This window comes from Epinephelus fuscoguttatus, linkage group LG10 (assembly GCF_011397635.1).
Source record: "Epinephelus fuscoguttatus linkage group LG10, E.fuscoguttatus.final_Chr_v1".
Lineage (NCBI taxonomy): Eukaryota > Metazoa > Chordata > Actinopteri > Perciformes > Serranidae > Epinephelus > Epinephelus fuscoguttatus.
Genome location: NC_064761.1, coordinates 18,159,786 through 18,179,894, shown reverse-complemented (window position 1 = coordinate 18,179,894; position 20,109 = coordinate 18,159,786). Strand labels below are relative to the sequence as shown.

The 20,109-nt window shown below is 39.9% G+C and overlaps 1 protein-coding gene across 9 annotated transcripts in view; it reads right to left on the bottom strand.

The window, feature by feature from the left end:
• LOC125895591 (receptor-type tyrosine-protein phosphatase C-like) overlaps window positions 1-20,109 on the bottom strand; it is an 81,337-nt gene that overhangs the window by 39,526 nt on the left and 21,702 nt on the right. For 2 of the 9 annotated variants that reach the window (XM_049587543.1, XM_049587545.1), the window contains 9 exons: window positions 4,431-4,460; window positions 3,965-4,207; window positions 3,631-3,867; window positions 3,421-3,537; window positions 2,956-3,084; window positions 2,705-2,854; window positions 2,032-2,175; window positions 887-1,104; window positions 721-781 (listed from right to left, as the gene is read on the bottom strand). The exons of 1 other annotated variant lie outside the window; for it this stretch is intronic. In XM_049587543.1, the coding sequence (XP_049443500.1) occupies window positions 721-781; window positions 887-1,104; window positions 2,032-2,175; window positions 2,705-2,854; window positions 2,956-3,084; window positions 3,421-3,537; window positions 3,631-3,867; window positions 3,965-4,207; window positions 4,431-4,460 (1,329 nt within the window). Of the gene's footprint in view, window positions 1-720; window positions 782-886; window positions 1,105-2,031; window positions 2,176-2,704; window positions 2,855-2,955; window positions 3,085-3,420; window positions 3,538-3,630; window positions 3,868-3,964; window positions 4,208-4,430; window positions 4,461-8,225; window positions 8,408-15,622; window positions 16,074-20,109 lie in introns of those variants that run through there. 6 more of the 9 variants (XM_049587548.1, XM_049587547.1, XM_049587551.1 and 3 more) reach the window with 6 other exon arrangements.

Sequence of the window (20,109 nt, the reverse complement as noted above, 5' to 3'; positions counted from 1 at the left end):
AAGTTGCAGCATTTATGTCTAAAGGCCCAGACACACCAAACCGACTTCAGAGAGCCCTGCTGTGTTGCCTCACGTCGACAAACCTTAAACCATCAGCCAACCAGCACGTACATTCTGCACGTGTGAGAGAAAATAACTTTCAACACCAGCAGACGGCGGTCGTCTGTAATCGTCATACAAAAAGGGATACTGAAGACCATGTTGATGCTAGTTAGCCATTTAGCACATTACGAGCACAATTCAGTGTTGAAAAAACAAAACATATTTACCATGCACCAGTGAACAATAACACAAACCATCACAAACTGTCACTACAAAAGAGATGAATGGCTAAAGAAAAACAGTTTCACTTTATGTAATAAGTTTGACTTGGTGTCACTCCCCCTTGACTTGAACTTTTTACTCTTTGTTTACTTTTCTCACTTTTGCTTCTCCTCTCAATCAGAATGATTTCATTCACCGACGGGCTCCGCAGTTACTGACACAGATTTAACATGCTGAATCTGCAGAAAAGAGCCGACTAGTGCAGACGAGGGCCAACGGTGAAGTGACAAAGGGCCACAGATCCTCACCACCAGCCCAACATTGACCAACGGCTGAGCGCTCGGTATGTCAGGGCCTTAGGATATATAAAAAGTGACTGTGTACTGTTTGTCAAAGCAAAATGCATCCAAATGATTTAGTTGAACAATTTGTGGCAGTAATTAAACCAGCACATACAGGAAGTGGTCACAGTTATTATCTTGGGGTTGCTGTAATGGTGTCCGTTGAAAGCAAACACCTGGAAACACAGAAAATCCCTTCATCAGGAATTATAGCATTTGAAGAAATATGAGGATTAAATTTGAAATTATCTTGTGAAACCAAAAATTGGGATTACACAAACCTTCACTTCATATTCCGTTAAGTAGCTTAGATCTTTAAATTCAAATTTGCAGTTATGTAGGCCTGGTGAAGTCTTCTTCTCCTGATGGACACCATTATAATACAGATGTGCAATGTATTCCTTCTGAGGTCCATTAAAGCGTTTTCCATAAGTACAGCTTACTCTGACCACGTTATGCTCCGGATTACTCCACTCCACATGAGGAATATCTTCTGGTTCTGTAAGAAACACCATACTTTCCTTCAGATACAACAATATGCTTACTCACAGTCAAAGGAATATTTCAGTTTGCTATAACAGCAGTTTGAACACCAATTAGCATCATTAGTGTGTTGCTCTGTTGGTATTCAGTAGTGATGTAAAGATAAAATGTGCAAAGCAACGAAAGATAATTAATCTTACATGGCAAACGACTTGTTATTAACTCAAAGTAAAAACAAACAAACAAAAAATATATATATTTAAGGTTATCATTCTTTTGTCTTATATGTTTTAAATGATGAATGATGACAGCTTTTAAATGGGACTTTTTGTTTTTCCATTCATCGCACACAGCTGTAATGTTATGGAAGTAAGGGTTTGTGGGTTGGACTTCACATGTATGGCATGTTTAAATTAAACTGAGTCGTTCTTAAAATAAAGCTATCATGAAGTAGGAACTGTAGGCGTTAAAGCGGGAAATAAATGAATCATGGCATGGCATATGACAGGCTGCCACATTAAATGCAATAACAAGTACATTTTAAAAAAATTTCACTTCAAAGTTGCTTTTTAAATTCATTATTTAAAAGAACAGCACTTACAGTGAATGCAAATGAAAATAATCTATGTATTTAAAAACAATAAAAAATACAATAATCATTGTACTAAACTGATTACAGTTTAACACACTGAAACAGTCTATAATCACTACAGACTCTATGGGTGACCTGTGATAAATGAACAGGTCAGAACTGACTGTTGGTAGATTTGTAGAGAATAACACTGTGAATAACTGCCGTACTTTACTACTGACTGGAGCTACACTGTAATGTTCATTCAACAACATGTGAAATACACAAACTTAATAAACAATAGTCAGCTTCTTTCTTTCTTACAGGAGTTTACTGTAATCTGCTCCAAAATACACCGTTTTAGACACTTACTTCCAGGCTCAGTCTGAAACTCAGTAACTGGAGATGGACTGGCAACTTCCTCGTAGTTGTACTTGGGTTGAACTTTACACTTATACATGGTGAATGGATCCAGTTCAGTGAAACGACACATTCCTCCTGTTTGAGATTTGTCAGCTGGAACGGCAACATAGTTTCATTAGCTGTGTTGTTGTGTTTGACTGAATAACAAAACAACAGAGACTAAATAACAGCAGATTGTTTTCTTGGTCAAGTTACCCATAAAGTGACAAAAAGTTGATCTTATTCAATGACTCAATCAATCATCCATGTGTCATTGTTAGATCACCAGCCTCTACTAGTTAAAACTTTAGTATTCATTATGTGTTACTGACCTGCAAGTAGACTGGTAAATTTAATATGTGAACCCTGAAGCTCTGACATTTCTGACGTTTACTTCCTGTTGAAACAAGGCGACTAAACTTTGACCTTTCAATTAATTCATGTTTGTGACACCAATCTTCACTAATCTCACCTTCTTTCACTCAGCATGCTAAAGTGTTAGCATGGAGACATGTAGGTCCATGGATGATTCAAATGTTACAGTATGTCTCACAGTTTAGATAAACTGATCAGTAAAATAATCTCCAAAGACTTCCTGTAAAATCCGTAAAATAAGACAGTTAATCTAAATATTTGTACTCACCACTGGGTGTGTGTTTGGAAGGAGGGACACAACTGCAGTCATATGAAAGCTTTGGAAGACCAGGAAGAACTGGACAGTCCTGACTGGTCGTGGTCCATGTCAGATCAATGGAGGTCATGGTTGCATTTGACTCTGTTGTTATTGTAAGATCTGTTGGAAGATATCAGACATCTGTAACACTCCATAATTATCTGAAGATACAAGCTCATTGTTCTTATCATTGCACTGATGTGAAGTGAATATCAACATACCACAGTCGATCATGAACTCGATATCAGTGGTTCGATTAATGGGGACATTGTTGTTCTTGATGTGACCAGTACAGTTGTAATGTGTGAAGGGCTCCAGCTCAGACTCATTCTTGATGTCACCGAGTTCATCTTTTGAGGAGACACAAGGATGACAGCATTTCTTCAACAGCTTGGATTTGTCTCTTGGTGCCAATGAGCAGTCAGATTTCAATGTAAAATCATTTAAAGCAAACAAATAAATCTTCTCCTCCGATCTGATTCACAGAGAGCACAAAGCAACACCTCGACTTCTTCTCGCACTTTTAAAAGACAATTCAGATTCACTTTAATGTTAAACTGATTTTAATGGTCATTTCTGTTTGACTACAGTGTGAGAATGTCATGTGCCTCTATCCACTTCCATGTAAATCCATTCATAATGTTGGTGACATACGAAGTCTCTTTACCTCTAGTCTTTACACTTACCCTGACAGGTGTAAACAACGGTGAGATTGGTGCAGCGTTCAGGTAATTCTCGTTCTATTTTTGCAGGAAGTCCAGTTGGAGGTTTCTGAATTATTTTATTTGGATCTAAGAAATCTGCTGAATAAAGAAAACAGCACATACATTCAACATGATGAAATAAGAAACACACTACATGCAGTTCAAACTACGCGAGGACTCCTCTGTACATACCGACAGTGATGCTTTTGGTGAGGCTGAAGGTGTTGGCACAGTCTCCTGAAGTGAAGGTTGTAGTCAGATCAGTGCAGGTGTCATTGTAATCAGGTTTAATGCAGAGCTCTGTATTGCTGCTTTTGCATGGCTGAGCTGGGATATTATTGGATGTTGATAGTGAAGAGCTGATGTCCCAATCACTTTGGTAACAAACATATCCATGCATGCAGCTGCCTTCTTTAATGTCTGTTTCATCTGAAACACACAAGTGAAATGAAATGCACAAACCTGTGTCATTTCTTAAATTAAAGGAAAATGAGATTGATAATGATAATTGATAATTGATACTCACTCATTTCAGTTGTATTCATTTTACTTTGAGTGCTGTTACAGAGTGTTTCATTGCCAGCATTATCACGATATGCAACACTGAGCTCATATTCAGTACAGGGCTTCAGTTGTTTGATTTCATATGAGGTTCCACTGAATTCATTTCGGCCTTTGTCTGTAATGATTATGATGTAGTTGCCAGGGGTAGAGCTTGTCATCATGTCAATCCTGAAGCCAGAGACGATGGTTGTGACATTGTAAGAACCTGCAAAACAAAATGAACAGAGTTATAAAATCTCATAGTTAATATAAACCTCCTGATGACATCTTTCAATCTCAGACAGTTTGTTCATGTAGATGCTGAACGTGAATCCAAACACTTGTGCACTCACTGTGCAAATCTATCTTCACAGAGAAACACTGGAAACCAGTATAATAAGTACAGGAGTAAAGATTAGGTTTATCTAAAAAATAATACTGATACTCACACTGCGGAGGTGGAGGGGCCTGTTTGTTGGCTGGAGAACAAATTGAAATGAGATTAGAAAAGGAAATGACAAAATATTAATCTATGATTATAAAACTATAAAATACTTTTCCAAAGCAAGTAAAGCAGGTGTCTGTATTTTGTGAACTTCTTGTAACCTGGTCCTCAGCAGTGCCAGTGTTAGTAACCCTTGCCTGTGCTTATATTAATATCACAGTCTTATCACAGTCCTCTACAGGAACAAATAGAGGACTTGTAAAAGAGAAAATTCCAACCTTGGGTGGTGGGAGTCACTGTGTTGTTGGGCGTGGTGAGTGGAGGTGAAGTCTGGCTTTGAGTGGTGTTTGCATGAGGGTCTGTTGGCTTGGTTGTGTTTGAGGGTGTTTGCAGGAGTGGCTGTAAGATGAAGGTCAGTACTCTTATCTGATATAATGCATATATTAGCTACTGTATATCATGCTGAAGGCAACACTAATGTTCCCAATAAATTTAAACTAAGGGCTGAATACATAACCAGACATGTTTGAGCCAGTTTGAGCTGAGGATTGGCGAGGTAAACAGGAAATGTTAACTGTGGTTATTTGTGAAACCCTTCTCACAGCTACTAATATGACTGTGTTGAATCTGTCATGGCAGAAGACCAACTTTTATGAGTGTTAGTAACCGTTGTCTATGCTTATATGAATATCTCAGTCTTATTACAGTCCTCTATAAGAACAAATAGAGGACTTGACCAACCAACCTTGGGTGTTGCACATGGTGATTGGAGGTAAAGTCAGGTTTTGAATGATGTTTGTCTGAGAGTCTATGTGATTGCTGGTTCTGTTTGAGGGTGGGATGCTTGGAGGAGGAGCAGTGACTGTAAGAGCGGCACCTTCAAGTGGAAATACTTAACTGCCAGTAGTCTTACCTGAAGTAATGCATACATCAGCTAAATCGTGCTGAATGCAACACTAATGTTCCTCCAAAAAACTGTAAACTGAGTATGAATACTTCACGGGACACAGTTGAATTGAGCGCTGCAGGTGGGAAATATGAGGTGAGGGTTTACAAAGTGAGTGGAAATTTAGACATAGATATTTCTACATTTAGATATAGATGGCTTGTTACACACTCTGCCCTGTCTTTGAGTTTTTCTGTTCCCCTCCTGCAGTACTGAGCTGTGGTAAATTAGATCTATCGGAAATACTAACTGTGGTTAGTGGTCAAACTCTACTTACAGCTACTGATGTGACTGTGTTGAATCTGTCATGGCAGAAGACAAAAATTTACAAGCTGCACAAGAACTTCAAATAAGCTACTGATTCAATCTGTGTGACCTCAGAGTAAAATACTCTCAAATTATGCTGATCATCATTATGCTGACTTATCCTCTAGTTGGTGGACTGAGGAAGTGTTTTGTTGAATGTGTGGAAAATCTGGTTTCTGAGAAGTTTAAACAGGAAACTAGAGATGTCATATTTCCTTATCTCATCTTCATGTTATTTTTATTAGTAATAGAGCTTGTGATGCGGAGGTGGAAATCAGAATTGATTGCTGTCAATTTGTAAATTCCTACAAGAAAAAATTACATCAGTCTCTCGACAAAACGCTGTGGCTTTAAAGGTTTGCTCACGTAGATGTTCAACATGCTCCCGGGTGTGCTGAAACAACTCTAAGCCAATATTGTGTAAATTCATAACTGCTTATTTTCAAATTAGAAAAAACGCAGGTGCTGAACGTAATAAATAATGTATTAAAATATTAACATGATACACTGTACAGGAGAAGGAGCTAGAAAATGCAGCTACATTTATTGATGTTCAAAAAAAAGGTTCATCAGTGAATTCTACAACACCTTATAAGTACAGATAACACATGTATTTTATAATCTACCTGTCACCTGTTATTCAGCTGTGTTAGACTCTCCTCTGTCTACTAGAACAGAATGTCTCACTGGAGGATGCCCCAGACCCCAATGGGTTTCCCACGGAGTTAAAATAAGTTGCCCCTCTTGTCCTTTCAGTTTACATAGAAGCACTCGAAAATAACATTCTTCCACCCACACTCCACCAGTCATCTATTACGCTGTTATTAAAAAAAGACCCACTCAATTTCTCGTCTTACAGACCTATCAGTTTGAGGAACTGTAATGGTAAAGTGTTTTTTAAAGCCATGCATGCACTTTACCTTGAACTGTTCTTCCTCATATTATTTCCGATAACTAAACTGAGTTTGTTCACAGCAGACAGCAGTCAGTCCAATTTTAGTTTGAGACAGCTGTTTAATGTAATCTCTACTAAATCTGACATCTATCACCAGAAGCAGTATGCCAAAAAGACTTTACTGATAGGGTACAATTATATATACCATACACTTAATTGGTATGAATTAGGCCCTTATTTCATTTAACTAATCGATCTTATTTACACCAATCCAACTACCTCAGTTTATACCAATTCTATCCTCTGATTATTTTCCAGATAGAGACCAAACAAGGAAATAAATTAGACCATCTACTTTTTGTCCTGGGTGAAGACTCACTTTCCACATCTCTTAGATGAATAACAATATGCAAAGTGTCACACTGTCTCACTTTATGCAGATGATCTATTATTATATGTTATCAAGCTGCCTTGATTGTACCTGAAGTCAGTTCTTGGAGAATTTGGAAAATATCAGGGTAAAAACTTAATTTAAACAAAAGTGAAGACTTCCCCATCAGCAGGTATGCTAAATATCGTAATTTGACATTTAATCTTTCAGCTAATTCATTTACATAGTTACATAAACTAGATATACAACTAACTCAATAATTACACATTTTAAAAAAGTGCCTGGGTATTTGTAACATTTGTATTCACTCATCTGTAGTAAACAATCATCTTTATCAGACAAAGGCTTTCAAATTTGGTATGACATGAGTATACGTAGCATTAGGGACCTGTATATTGATAATGCTTCTGCCAGCTTTGAAGATTTATCCAGAAATTTGGCCTGACTAGTATTGTTATTTTCCCTTTATTTACAAATCAGGAACTTTGCACACAGAGAGGTTTCTAATTTTCCAATACCTCCTCATTATAATGGCTCTTTCTAGGGTTCATCCCTCTTCTCTTTGCTCAAGATTTGCCTTAATACAGTTTAAAATGCTACACTGGCTATACCTCTTTTAAGCTTAAATTGCAAGAATATTCCAAAACTTTAGGCCTTATTTGTGACAGCTGTAAACTGACCCCAGTCACCATGGGGTCTTTCTTAAAACTTTGTACTCTCTGGTCATTCATCATTGCCTTTTCCTCCTTTAAGCTAGATGCTGAAATCTATTTGAATGAAAGGATGTAATATCTCCATCAAACAGATCAAAGTTGGAAAAAATCAGATGCATCCTCAACGGCTCCATTAAGAGATTTTACAAAACCTAGAACCCATTACTAAACTATGTAGACAGTCTACCTGACCTGGAACTATGAACTCATATCTCTACATGTGGTCCGTCCTAAAGGTACTTGAATACACTATGATGCAAGTGTTTTTTGTTCCGTAGTTTTCTGTTTTGTTTTGTGATCTCTGTGCTCTCTTGTTTCTTTTCTTAAATTTTTCTTTGTATTTCTGTACATATTCATACCTTAAGATGACAGCCTAATGTTATGTCTTGTCTGGTAAATGGAAAAAAAAATTTCAGATAAAGGGGTAAAAAAAACACTGCTTTTTATTATTAGTAGTAGTAGTAGTAGTAATAGTAGTAGTAGTGGTAGTAGTAGTATTTTTAAAAATTCAAAAGGCCATTATGTTTACACAGAAGATTGTTACTTACAATTGGCCACAGCGATGATCCCAGCCCAGAGCAGCAGGATCTTGAGACAGACACTTGCCATATCCAGGCCTTTGCACACTCGATTTTGTCCGAAGCTGTGGCACGTCTGAAAACGAACACGACCTCACGTTGTGTCAGTCACAGTTGCACACTGACCGCGAAACTCTAGTCTCTTTCTTTAGCTGTGGAAAAGGTTTGATTTTCTGCATTTTTCTCATCCGTCTGAAGAGCTGTTTGACCAAGAATCAGTTAAGAAAGTGTCAGATGGATAATCAGATGGATGATGATGAAGAGGAAGAGGATGTGGACCACACAGATAGAGAGCGAGACAGGAGACAGAGACGGAGGACACCTCAGCCCCTTCATGCAGCTGTGGTGCTAAATGCGCGGGGAGAGAGACTGGTGACAGATAAATAACTCCAGTGGCGAGCATTAAAATTGAGGGACATAGGTGACAGGTGGGGGCAAGGCTGATGGCTACAGCACACTGCTGTCCTGCAGCCCGTGCAGCCATAGGCACCTGGAACCTGTTCCCATCTGTCCCACAAGATGTAGGTGTATGTGGTGCTTTAAAATTGGAGAACAGATAAGGATGGGCCGGAGACAGCATGGAGGGCTACCGGACACCACTGTCCCATAGCCTGCCCCATCATGAAGCCCCCCAATCCATCAGTGGTCTGCACCTCGAAGAGTGAGTGTATGTGGTGCATTAAAACTGTGGAATGTGTGGTGAGTGAACTAAATGTGGTTTAGGAGGCCAGGCCAGTGTAGGCCCGGCCCGAGGACTGGAGGGATGGATGGGAGGGGTTAAAAGGTGGCGCCAACCAGACCCCGGCGCTGCGAGGCCCCCAGCGCCCATGGACAGCAGGCCAGGCGGGCCCCAAGGAAACCCAATGGGCCCCCATCCAACCCCGCCCCACAAGCAACTGCAGCGTCAGGCCCCCGCAATGGTCCCGACCTGGGCCACACCGCCCGCAGCAAATCGACCCCCAGCAGAAGGATGAGGCGCGCCACCAGGGTGCACGGACGATGGGCCCCACCCAGCCCCCCCGAACCCCGACGCGCAGGAGCACAGGCCAACCCGCAACCCCGCCAGACTGCCTCAGACCCAAAGCCGGACCCCCAGACCATCCGACCCGCCCCCCCCACCGCCGGCTGCACACAAACGGGCAGGCCCACACTGCGCAGCACCAGAACACCCCCCGCGGGCAGCCCCCAGCCCCCACACCAGGCCCCCCAGCCCGGGGGAGGACCCCGGGCCTGCCCGAGGCCGGGAGAGAGGAGCAGGGAGGGACGGGGAGAGGGGGGAGGGAGGAGGGAGGGGGACGGGTGGGAGCGGAAACAGCCCCCCAGGGGGGCCGGCCACGCCGCCCCAGGCCCAGGGAGCACGAGGAGACCCCGCGCCCCCACCCCCCCCGTTAACAGAAACCCGTTACATATTACACAACAGTCTTTCTTGAGTTGTAATATTTATATGTACAGGTGGCATATGCTCACAGGCTGAGTGGCACTATACAGACACGTTTAATGAGTGAATAAATGGTGACCATTTTTCTGTAAAGTATGTTAATTGGTTTCTGTGGCCAGCAGATATTTTCTCCAGCGAAATATGTTCTACAAGGAGATTCAGCCAATGGTTGATGTTGATGGTCTGTTTATCTTTCCAATTGACTAGGATTGTTTTCTTGGTGATGGCGAGAGCTACAAGAAGAGAGTTGCAGTGGCTGTTTGGGAGGTCAATTGTTATCAGGTCACCAATTAAGCACAGGTTGGGAGATACTGGGATCCTGCAGTCCAAAATGGAGGAGAGTTTTTGAGTGACTGTTGACCAAAAGTGCTGGACGGGTGAACATAACCAGAGGGCATGAAAGCAGGTGTCAGCAGTGTTCTGAGTACACTGAGTGCATATGTCAGATTGACTAAAGCCCATTCTATTCATCTTTTGTTGGGTGATGTGTGTTCTGTGGAGTACTTTAAATTGGATAAGTTGTATATTAGTGTGTCTTGTCATCTTAAATGTATTTTTGCATATCTGAGTCCAGAAGTCAGGGTCCGTGATACACCCAGCTCTTTTTCCCATTTTAAAATTGGTAAATGTATAGAACTGGTCTTTGACAGTAATTTATAAATCTTAGAAAGGTTCTTCTTATTACTCGGAGAAAGCTTTGTAATATGTTTGACAAATTCTGGTGGCTGCAAAGTGTCCTGAGACGCTGGAATCCTCCTCTTGATTGTTTTTATCAAGTGTAAATATTGTAGAAAATTTCCATTTCTTATTTTGAAAGTTTGAAATAAGTTTGTTTATGTCATAAGTATATTGTCTTGGAAAAGGTGATGGAGATGAGTTACTCCCTTCATCTCCCATGTGCTAAAATGGAGAGGTCTTTTGTTAATTTCAAAATCCGGGTTGTGCCAAATTGGAGAGAGCAAGCAAGGTTCTATTTGAGAGTTTGTGATTTCTAGTGTTTTCCACCAGGCTGATAAGGTGGAAGCAATCATTGGGTTCTTAAAACAGTTATGATGTCTGAGTGTAGTGGTGATAAATGGGAGGTCAGAGAGTTTTATATTGTTGCAGTCCGCCTGTTCTAGTTCAAGCCAGGAGTTGTAGTCTTCGTTAGGATATAACCATTTCAATAGGTATTGAAGCTGGTTCGCTAAATAGTAATGTTTAAAGTTAGGAGCGTCCAGTCCCCCTACCAATTTGTTTTTCTGAAGGGTACTTAGGCTAATTTTTGCTGTTTTGGTCTGCAGGATTCCAAGAGTTCTCCGTTATTGGCAGTATTGTCGATTTGGACCAGGATTAAATACTTCATGTAAAGTGACGAATTTAATTTCTTGTAGATAAGAAAATAATTATCGGCATATAGATTAATTTTATGCTCTGAATTGGCGGAATGGATACCTATGATCTTGCTGTTCTGACGGACTGCCATGGCCAATGGTTCGATGAATATTGCAAACAGTAGAGGTGAGAGTGGGTACCCTTGTCTGGTTCCTCTCTGCAAAATGAAGCTTTTAGATGTGATCCCGTTGGTGGTGACTGTGGCCTTAGGGGAATTATATAAGGCTGATACCCACTGGATAAATGACTCTCCAAAGCCAAATCCACTCAGGAAGGACCAGTTGACCTTGTCGAAGGCTTTTGTCTGCATCAAGTGACAGAATAATTGCTTTTGTAACTTATCAGATTAAGAACTCTTCTGACATTATCACTTGAGTGTCTGCCATTAATGAAGCCCGTTTGATCATTATGAATTATTGATGCGATTATTTTCTCCAGTCTAGAAGCAAGTGCCTTTGAGATAATTTTGATATCACTGTTGATTAGTGATAGAGGACGGTAGCTTGAAGGAAGTGTGGGGTCTTTGTCTGGCTTTAGTAATAATTTGATTGCTGCAGTATTCATGTGAGGTGTTATACCTCCGTTCTTTTTGATCTCTGTCACTGTCCTGATGAAAAGTGGTGCTAATATTGTCCATTATTTATAAAGCCCAATATCACAAATCACAATTTGCCTCACAGGGCATTACAGCATACGACATCCCTCTGTCCTTAAGACCCTCACAGCGGATAAGGAAAAACTCCCAAAAAACCCTTTAACGGGGAAAAACGGTAGAAACCTCAGGAAGAGCAACTGAGGAGGGATCCCTCTTCCAGGACGGACAGACGTGCAATAGATGTCGTACAGAACAGATCAACATGATAAATTAACAGTAATCCATATGACACAGAGAGAGAGAGAGAGAGAGAGAGAGAGAGAGAGAGAGATGCAGGTAATGACAGTATCTTACAACAACATTAATGAAAGTAATAATATTATAGTTATAGTTCTGGTTACTGCGGTACAATATGTTGAAAGTATGTATTAATACCTGGCAGTATACATGTGTTCAAAATCATTATAAATTCAGTTTTCTTTGATAGAATATTGTCCAGTTGCAATTTTGTACACTGTAATTGGGTCCATACTTGATCACTTGGTTTCAATCAATCAATCAATCAATTTTATTTATAAAGCCCAAAGATAAATGTGGAGAGTCATTGTCTTCAAGAAAGTTTGCCCACTCCCATCTCACCATTTTGTCAAAGTCTGGGTCTTTAAGTAAAGAGATATTAAAGTGCCATGTTGGGGGCCATTTATGGGTGGTTTCTATTTGCAGATTAAGTGATATTGGTGCATGGTCGCTGATAATGATCGGGTGTATTTTTGTGGTATTTTTTTGTGAAATGGAGTTATTTAAGAGAAAAAAGTCAATTCTTGAAAATGAGCGATGCACAGGAGAGAAGGGGCATGAAGGAGGGAAAAAAATAGAGAAGGAAAGGGAGAATACTGGGTGGAGTATGTGAAGTGTACATTCACACCCTGTGAGATTTTTTTTTTTCTTTTTTTTCCTTTTCACTAAGTCAGTGTTGTGTTCATTATATATACATATATATCCACATGTACATACATATACATCTGCATATAGACATACATACATATATACCAGGGCCGCGTGATTAATTGCATTGCAATCGCAGGAATGCTTAATTATCTGTTGCAGGAGAAATGTGTTAGAGTATCATTTTGAATGAAATATACATACATACATATATTTATTTATTTATTTCAAGAATAGTGCAGCCCCAATATATATATTATATATATATACATACAGTACAGGCCAAAAGTTTGGACACACCTTCTCATTCAATGCGTTTTCTTTATTTTCATGACTATTTACATTGTAGATTCTCACTGAAGGCATCAAAACTATCAATTCAATTCAATTTTATTTATAAAGCCCAATATCACAAATCACAATTTGCCTCACAGGGCTTTACAGCATACGACATCCCTCTGTCCTTAAGACCCTCACAGCGGATAAGGAAAAACTCCCCAAAAAAACCCCTTTAACGGGGGAAAAAAAAACGGTAGAAACCTCAGGAAGAGCAACTGAGGAGGGATCCCTCTTCCAGGACGGACAGACGTGCAATAGATGTCGTACAGAACAGATCAACATGATAAATTAACAGTGATCCATATGACACAGGGAGAGAGAGAGAGAGAGAGAGAGAGAGAGAGAGCGAGAGAGAGAGAGAGAGAGATATGCAGGTAATGACAGTATCTTACAACAACATTAATGGAAGTAATAATATTATAGTTATAGTTCTGGTTACTGCACAATATGTTGTGTGTATTAGTATATATACATATATATCCACATGTACATACATATACATCTGCATATAGACATACATACATATATACCAGGGCCGCGTGATTAATTGCATTGCAATCGCAGGAATGCTTAATTATCTGTTGCAGGAGAAATGTGTTAGAGTATCATTTTGAATGAAATATACATACATATATTTATTTATTTATTTCAAGAATAGTGCAGCCCCAATATATATATTATATATATATACATACAGTACAGGCCAAAAGTTTGGACACACCTTCTCATTCAATGCGTTTTCTTTATTTTCATGACTATTTACATTGTAGATTCTCACTGAAGGCATCAAAACTATGAATGAACACATGTGGAGTTATGTACTTAACAAAAAAAGGTGAAATAACTGAAAACATGTTTTATATTCTAGTTTCTTCAAAATAGCCACCCTTTGCTCTGATTACTGCTTTGCACACTCTTGGCATTCTCTCCATGAGCTTCAAGAGGTAGTCACCTGAAATGGTTTTCCAACAGTCTTGAAGGAGTTCCCAGAGGTGTTTAGCACTTGTTGACGACTTTGCCTTCACTCTGCGGTCCAGCTCACCCCAAACCATCTCGATTGGGTTCAGGTCCGGTGACTGCGGAGGCCAGGTCATCTGCCGCAGCACTCCATCACTCTCCTTCTTGGTCAAATAGCCCTTACACAGCCTGGAGGTGTGTTTGGGGTCATTGTCCTGTTGAAAAATAAATGATTGTCCAACTAAACGCAAACCGGATGGGATGGCATGTCGCTGCAGGATGCTGTGGTAGCCATGCTGGTTCAGTGTGCCTTCAATTTTGAATAAATCCCCAACAGTGTCACCAGCAAAACACCCCCACACCATCACACCTCCTCCTCCATGCTTCACAGTGGGAACCAGGCATGTGGAATCCATCCGTTCACCTTTTCTGCGTCTCACAAAGACACGGCAGTTGGAACCAAAGATCTCAAATTTGGACTCATCAGACCAAAGCACAGATTTCCACTGGTCTAATGTCCATTCCTTGTGTTTCTTGGCCCAAACAAATCTCTTCTGCTTGTTGCCTCTCCTTAGCAGTGGTTTCCTAGCAGCTATTTGACCATGAAGGCCTGATTCGCGCAGTCTCCTCTTAACAGTTGTTCTAGAGATGGGTCTGCTGCTAGAACTCTGTGTGGCATTCATCTGGTCTCTGATCTGAGCTGCTGTTAACTTGCCATTTCTGAGGCTGGTGACTCGGATGAACTTATCCTCAGAAGCAGAGGTGACTCTTGGTCTTCCTTTCCTGGGTCGGTGTGCCAGTTTCGTTGTAGCGCTTGATGGTTTTTGCGACTCCACTTGGGGACACATTTAAAGTTTTTGCAATTTTCCGGACTTACTGACCTTCATTTCTTAAAGTAATGATGGCCACTCGTTTTTCTTTAGTTAGCAGATTGGTTCTTGCCATAATATGAATTTTAACAGTTGTCCAATAGGGCTGTCGGCTGTGTATTAACCTGACTTCTGCACAACACAACTGATGGTCCCAACCCCATTGATAAAGCAAGAAATTCCACTAATTAACCCTGATAAGGCACACCTGTGAAGTGGAAACCATTTCAGGTGACTACCTCTTGAAGCTCATGGAGAGAATGCCAAGAGTGTGCAAAGCAGTAATCAGAGCAAAGGGTGGCTATTTTGAAGAAACTAGAATATAAAACATGTTTTCAGTTATTTCACCTTTTTTTGTTAAGTACATAACTCCACATGTGTTCATTCATAGTTTTGATGCCTTCAGTGAGAATCTACAATGTAAATAGTCATGAAAATAAAGAAAACGCATTGAATGAGAAGGTGTGTCCAAACTTTTGGCCTGTACTGTACATACACACATCTTTTGGTCTTTTTTTTTAAATTCCTTTTATAATACAATTAAGCTATGGTTCTACTTTGTTTTTAGGGGCAATTATGTCACTTAGAAGAGCCATGGGGTGGTGGTAGAGTGGCGGAACAGCTGCCCATCTATGTATAATTTGTCGACCACAAGAGAGGTCCTATTTCCCCTCTGCCTGTGCTCTTTTAAAATGGGATATAGCCTAACACTTTCCGCCTCTCGTTGAGTCCCTGGGAAACTGATCGTTCATACTGAACGAAGTGCCTTTTAGCTCTCGTCCTTTACTCTTAACGAGCATTTTCTGCTGATAATGTTGGAATTTGGCGATAATCGGACGAGGACGCTGACCTCCTCGGGGTCCGAGCCTGTGGACGCGGTGAAAGGTAATGTTGTTGACAGTCTCCGTCGGGATCTTGAGGGCCGTCACCATGAACTTTTTTACTTGGACTTCCGGGTTGTCTGGCGTGCTCTCCGGGATGCCAGAATTGATTAAATTGTCTCTCATGCTTCTGGACTGCACGTCGAGGACAGTTTCCTTCAGGAGTTTATTTTCCTTTTTGAGGAGATCTACATCTGAAGTGACCGCCGCTAAGGTGGAGCGGAGTTCAGCGTTGTTTTGCTGCAGGTCACTAATCTGCTGGTAAGTGAACTCCAAGCTTACCTTCAGGGGCCTGTATCATGAAGCGAGATCAACCTTTCCTGGGTTACCCAGACCTATCCTGGGTCGACTAACCCTAACAATGGCAATCAGAATAATCGGTATCACGACGCCGGATATCAATTCGGTAACTCAACCCAGGGTTGCTTTATCAAGAGCCGTGAACGCGCACGCAGCGGACCAATCACAATCATGAGAGAAGCGCAGCGTCACTGAGCGTCACTGAGCGTCCTCACAGAGCGCCGTATGTGAGGGAAAAAAGGTATTTCTCGTGAGGATCAGAGATTAATTCTACTAAAATATGAGGAGGAGAAAAGCAACATTAGAGAAAAGGCCAACACCGTGGCAGCTGCAGGACGAGGAAACATGCGTGGCAACGCATAACGGGATGAATAATGTTTAGTTTTAGTTTAGATTAGTTTATTTGCACATAATGTTAAAAACAGACAGTATAACATTTACAAGATTAAAAAAAGAAAAGTGCCGGAGAGGTTAGAAGCCACTAAAAGCTTATCAAAGAAATTCCCCTGTCAAAACATCAATGAAATCACATAACAGAGAAGAAGAAAAAGAAACGGGTCAGGAAAGAAGAAATAGAGGAGGAGAGAGGGAAAAATCAAGACAAAACAAGGCAGCAAATAAAATGATGTGTAGGTTAAATGACTCATCACTGGTTCAAGTAGCTACAGTACCTGTACCTGTACATCTGACACTGATCACACCCTTGAATCCCATGAAATCAATGCTGCGCAGATGAATTGCGTGTATTACAATTATCGTCTAACATCATTGCGCTTGATAAATTGGTCTTCTTTGTCATAACGTTATATATGCTACAATAAAGCTTAAAGCTGACGCCACAATTAAATCATATCAACACCAAATTGATAGTCTGAATAAAATCATCCTGATATTGAGTTGTGTCAGAAATTAATAGCTGCGCAGAAATATACCTAGTCTCCCTCTTTAAAAAACAAAAAGGAAAATCCCTCAAACACAATTAGTGTAGACATGATAGGCTACTTTCCACATTTCCAGCAGCAAAGCTGTCACTTAGGCCCATTATCTTTAACAGGGATCATTTCCTCCAACAAAACAAAATGTTGGCACTAATTAATGATGGTGGTATTAAGTGTTCACAAATGATCAGTTTCTTTCTTTTGAAGGGGTGGGATGAAATTTCGACTTCTTTCCACTCCTTTTTGAACAATCTTTTCATTGTCTGTTGTTGCTTTCTTTTCTGTTTTAATGTTCAAAATAAACTTTCAAATCAAAATCAATCAAATGAATTAAACTTCCCGTCATGACTGGGCTGCATTTCTGTCAGCGGAGTCATTTTTTTCTGAACAGCTGATTGGCCAGTGGGTGGTGCTTTTTATAGGATCAGATTCAACCCTGAACTTACCCTGCTCCAGAGCAGGATAGCTGTTCAGAGTAAGTTACCATGGTGATCTACCGCGATAAGAACTGAACCGGTTTCGTGAGACCGAAAACCCAGAGTTAACCCTGAAGTTACCTTGCTAAAACATTAATCCTGCTTCGTGATACAGGCTCCAGGTCTTTTATCTCCTGGTGAAGCATAACGAGCACTTCTAGCTTCTTGTTGATGGATTCCAAGACGCTAAATTCGGAGGATAATAAGTCTTGTGTATCGGTGGCTGAGTCGGTCTTCTTCCTCTTATTGGGGTTGTCGGCAACCTCCATGATGCACTCGTAGTAGTAGTGATCGATAAACTCTTCTAGGTCCTCCACTCTGGCTGATGGTGCAGGCTGGAGTTGTCACCCGTTAGGTAATTATATTTGTTTGGCTAGTTTGTTGATATCTAATCTAGCAGCTAGGCGCCGCCATGTTGAATCTCAAAATCTCACAGTGGTCTCGCGGTCTCACGCTGCCATCCGGTTAATCTTTCTCTCTCTATGACATTTTTAAACAACTGAAAAGAGGCCATTAAGTGTATATTTTGAAGCTATATAAGATTAAGTTTTTAAATGTAAAGATATGTTTTGTCCAAATTGTCTAACTGTTCACCTTTGTTGTTGGCTGAATGTGTTTCATGTACAAATCTACATCCACTGATACACTGATAAATCCAGCTAATGTAATCCAGTATAATCCAGTATTCACACTTGTCTGTCCTATCAAATAAAGGCTAAAAATGTCCCAAAAAATATCTTTAAAAACAAAAGAAAAAAAAAAGCGTTAGTGGAAAAGGGGGCATTTCCCTTTGAATTTACTGTTTGGACTTTTCATTTTGATCAGCAACTGGCAAATGATACCAGCTTAATGGTAGGTATATTTATATAGCTCCTATTTTTTCTAGACTGTGACGAACATAATATGACAGATGCTAGATCAAACATTTCAGGTTTCAATAAGTTACATCCTGCAGTGAAATTCATGTGATTCAGATTATTTTTCAGTGATAGGCCATCTTAACATAAATGGGCTTCTTGTGGATACCATAGACTGTAAAAAAAAGAATAGATGGAGACATCATGACATCACCCATTGGTTTGTGGATTTGTGTTTTGAAGCCTAGATATCTGCATTTTGGCCAGCAAACACCTAGCAAACAGCCTGTCACTCAAAGTGGTCATGCCCTTAATTATGCACAACTTTAAGTCTTAAAAAAATTGGTGAGTAACATAGATATTCACTGCCCATACAGTTGTCATGAATGTTTGAAGTAGATACCAAAACCATTTTTTTTATACCAGGCTGTAAACATGTTTATTTCTGCTGTAGAGAATTTTGACATGGGGGTTGATGCGGCTTCTTTCACTTCTGGAGCCAGCCTCAAGTGGCCATTTAATGAACTACATTTTTTGGCAATTGCATGCTGACTTAATCTTCAGCCCCCCCAGGTTACCACTTGGTGGCTACATAGAATTAACCAGGCGTCCTCCAGATTTGAGCATCAGAGGGCATCATTTTTCAATTGCATAGAGTAGAAAACGTGCATGATCATTTGTGAAGTACATTTGCGTGTTATTTAAATAAATTCCATATTTATTGTGCATTGATAGAATAGTTGATTTAAAAACAAACAAACTGATTACCTAAAATCAAAACTAAAACAAAAAAGGATTAAACCTGATTTTTTACGTTCCCAAGCAAAATAGTATTTTATTTTTGAGTACAAAGCAGAGGCTGGTCTGATACAATGTTCCATTTAAAAACTGTGACATGATAATAATGATAATAGGCACCATAAAGATAAAAGGCAATACCTCAAAAACACATACAAAAAGGAACAACACTAAAACAGACTCTAAAACATCTGCAAACTTAAAACTTTAACTGGTGCATCTGCAGGACTAAACAGCTGCTGCTACTTTTATTTACCTTACTGATCAAAAAAATAAGAATAAAAAGACAATATGACATGATAATAACAGAACAATAAAACGCAGGTTATGTGTAAAATGTATGTGTAAAAGCCATGCTATACAGGTGCATTACCGTTTGGTAAACTGTACACTGCTCAGACAGCTATTGACCCAAACGCTTTGTTCACTTTTGACTTGAGCGTTCGATACTCAAAGCCACTTTTATGGTCGGGATCTAAAACTTTGCAATGTTATTTCATTAGTCTTAAAATGTGTAACCTTAAACTTGACCAAGTTTGTCTCATCATCTCATCTCATGTCACCAAGATTAAAATTTTAACGAGAAAATGGCAGCTCCAACAAAAATAACCACTTAACAACATGTTGTACCTCTGTCAAGCAAAGCATCATCAGTCTATCTTATCCTAATTAGACTATTGCCAATGTAAAAAGAGTAAAAGGCCTACTATGGACCGGCAGAAGTTAGACGAATGATGATGATTTGGTTGGCAGCTCCATCAGGCCTTTCTTCATCAGCGTTTGTCTTCACGGCGGTGTTGATGTTGAGGAACATTAACATAAACTACAGGGGCAAGAAAAGGAAATAGTGCAACTTGTTGTATTCTTCAAACTATACAGTTCATGTCATAGTTGAACTAACTAAAAATATTTGTTCAAAGTTTCTTTGTTTTTATGATTTAAAGTTTTATACAGAAATACTGTTGTGCTCTAAGACAGAATTCCTAATGGATGATTTCAGTCAGTGTAAGTATTCCATTATACCAGGTGATGTAATAACCTAACAGCTAAAACATGATTAATAGTTTGTAGCTGCTGAATGTGATTA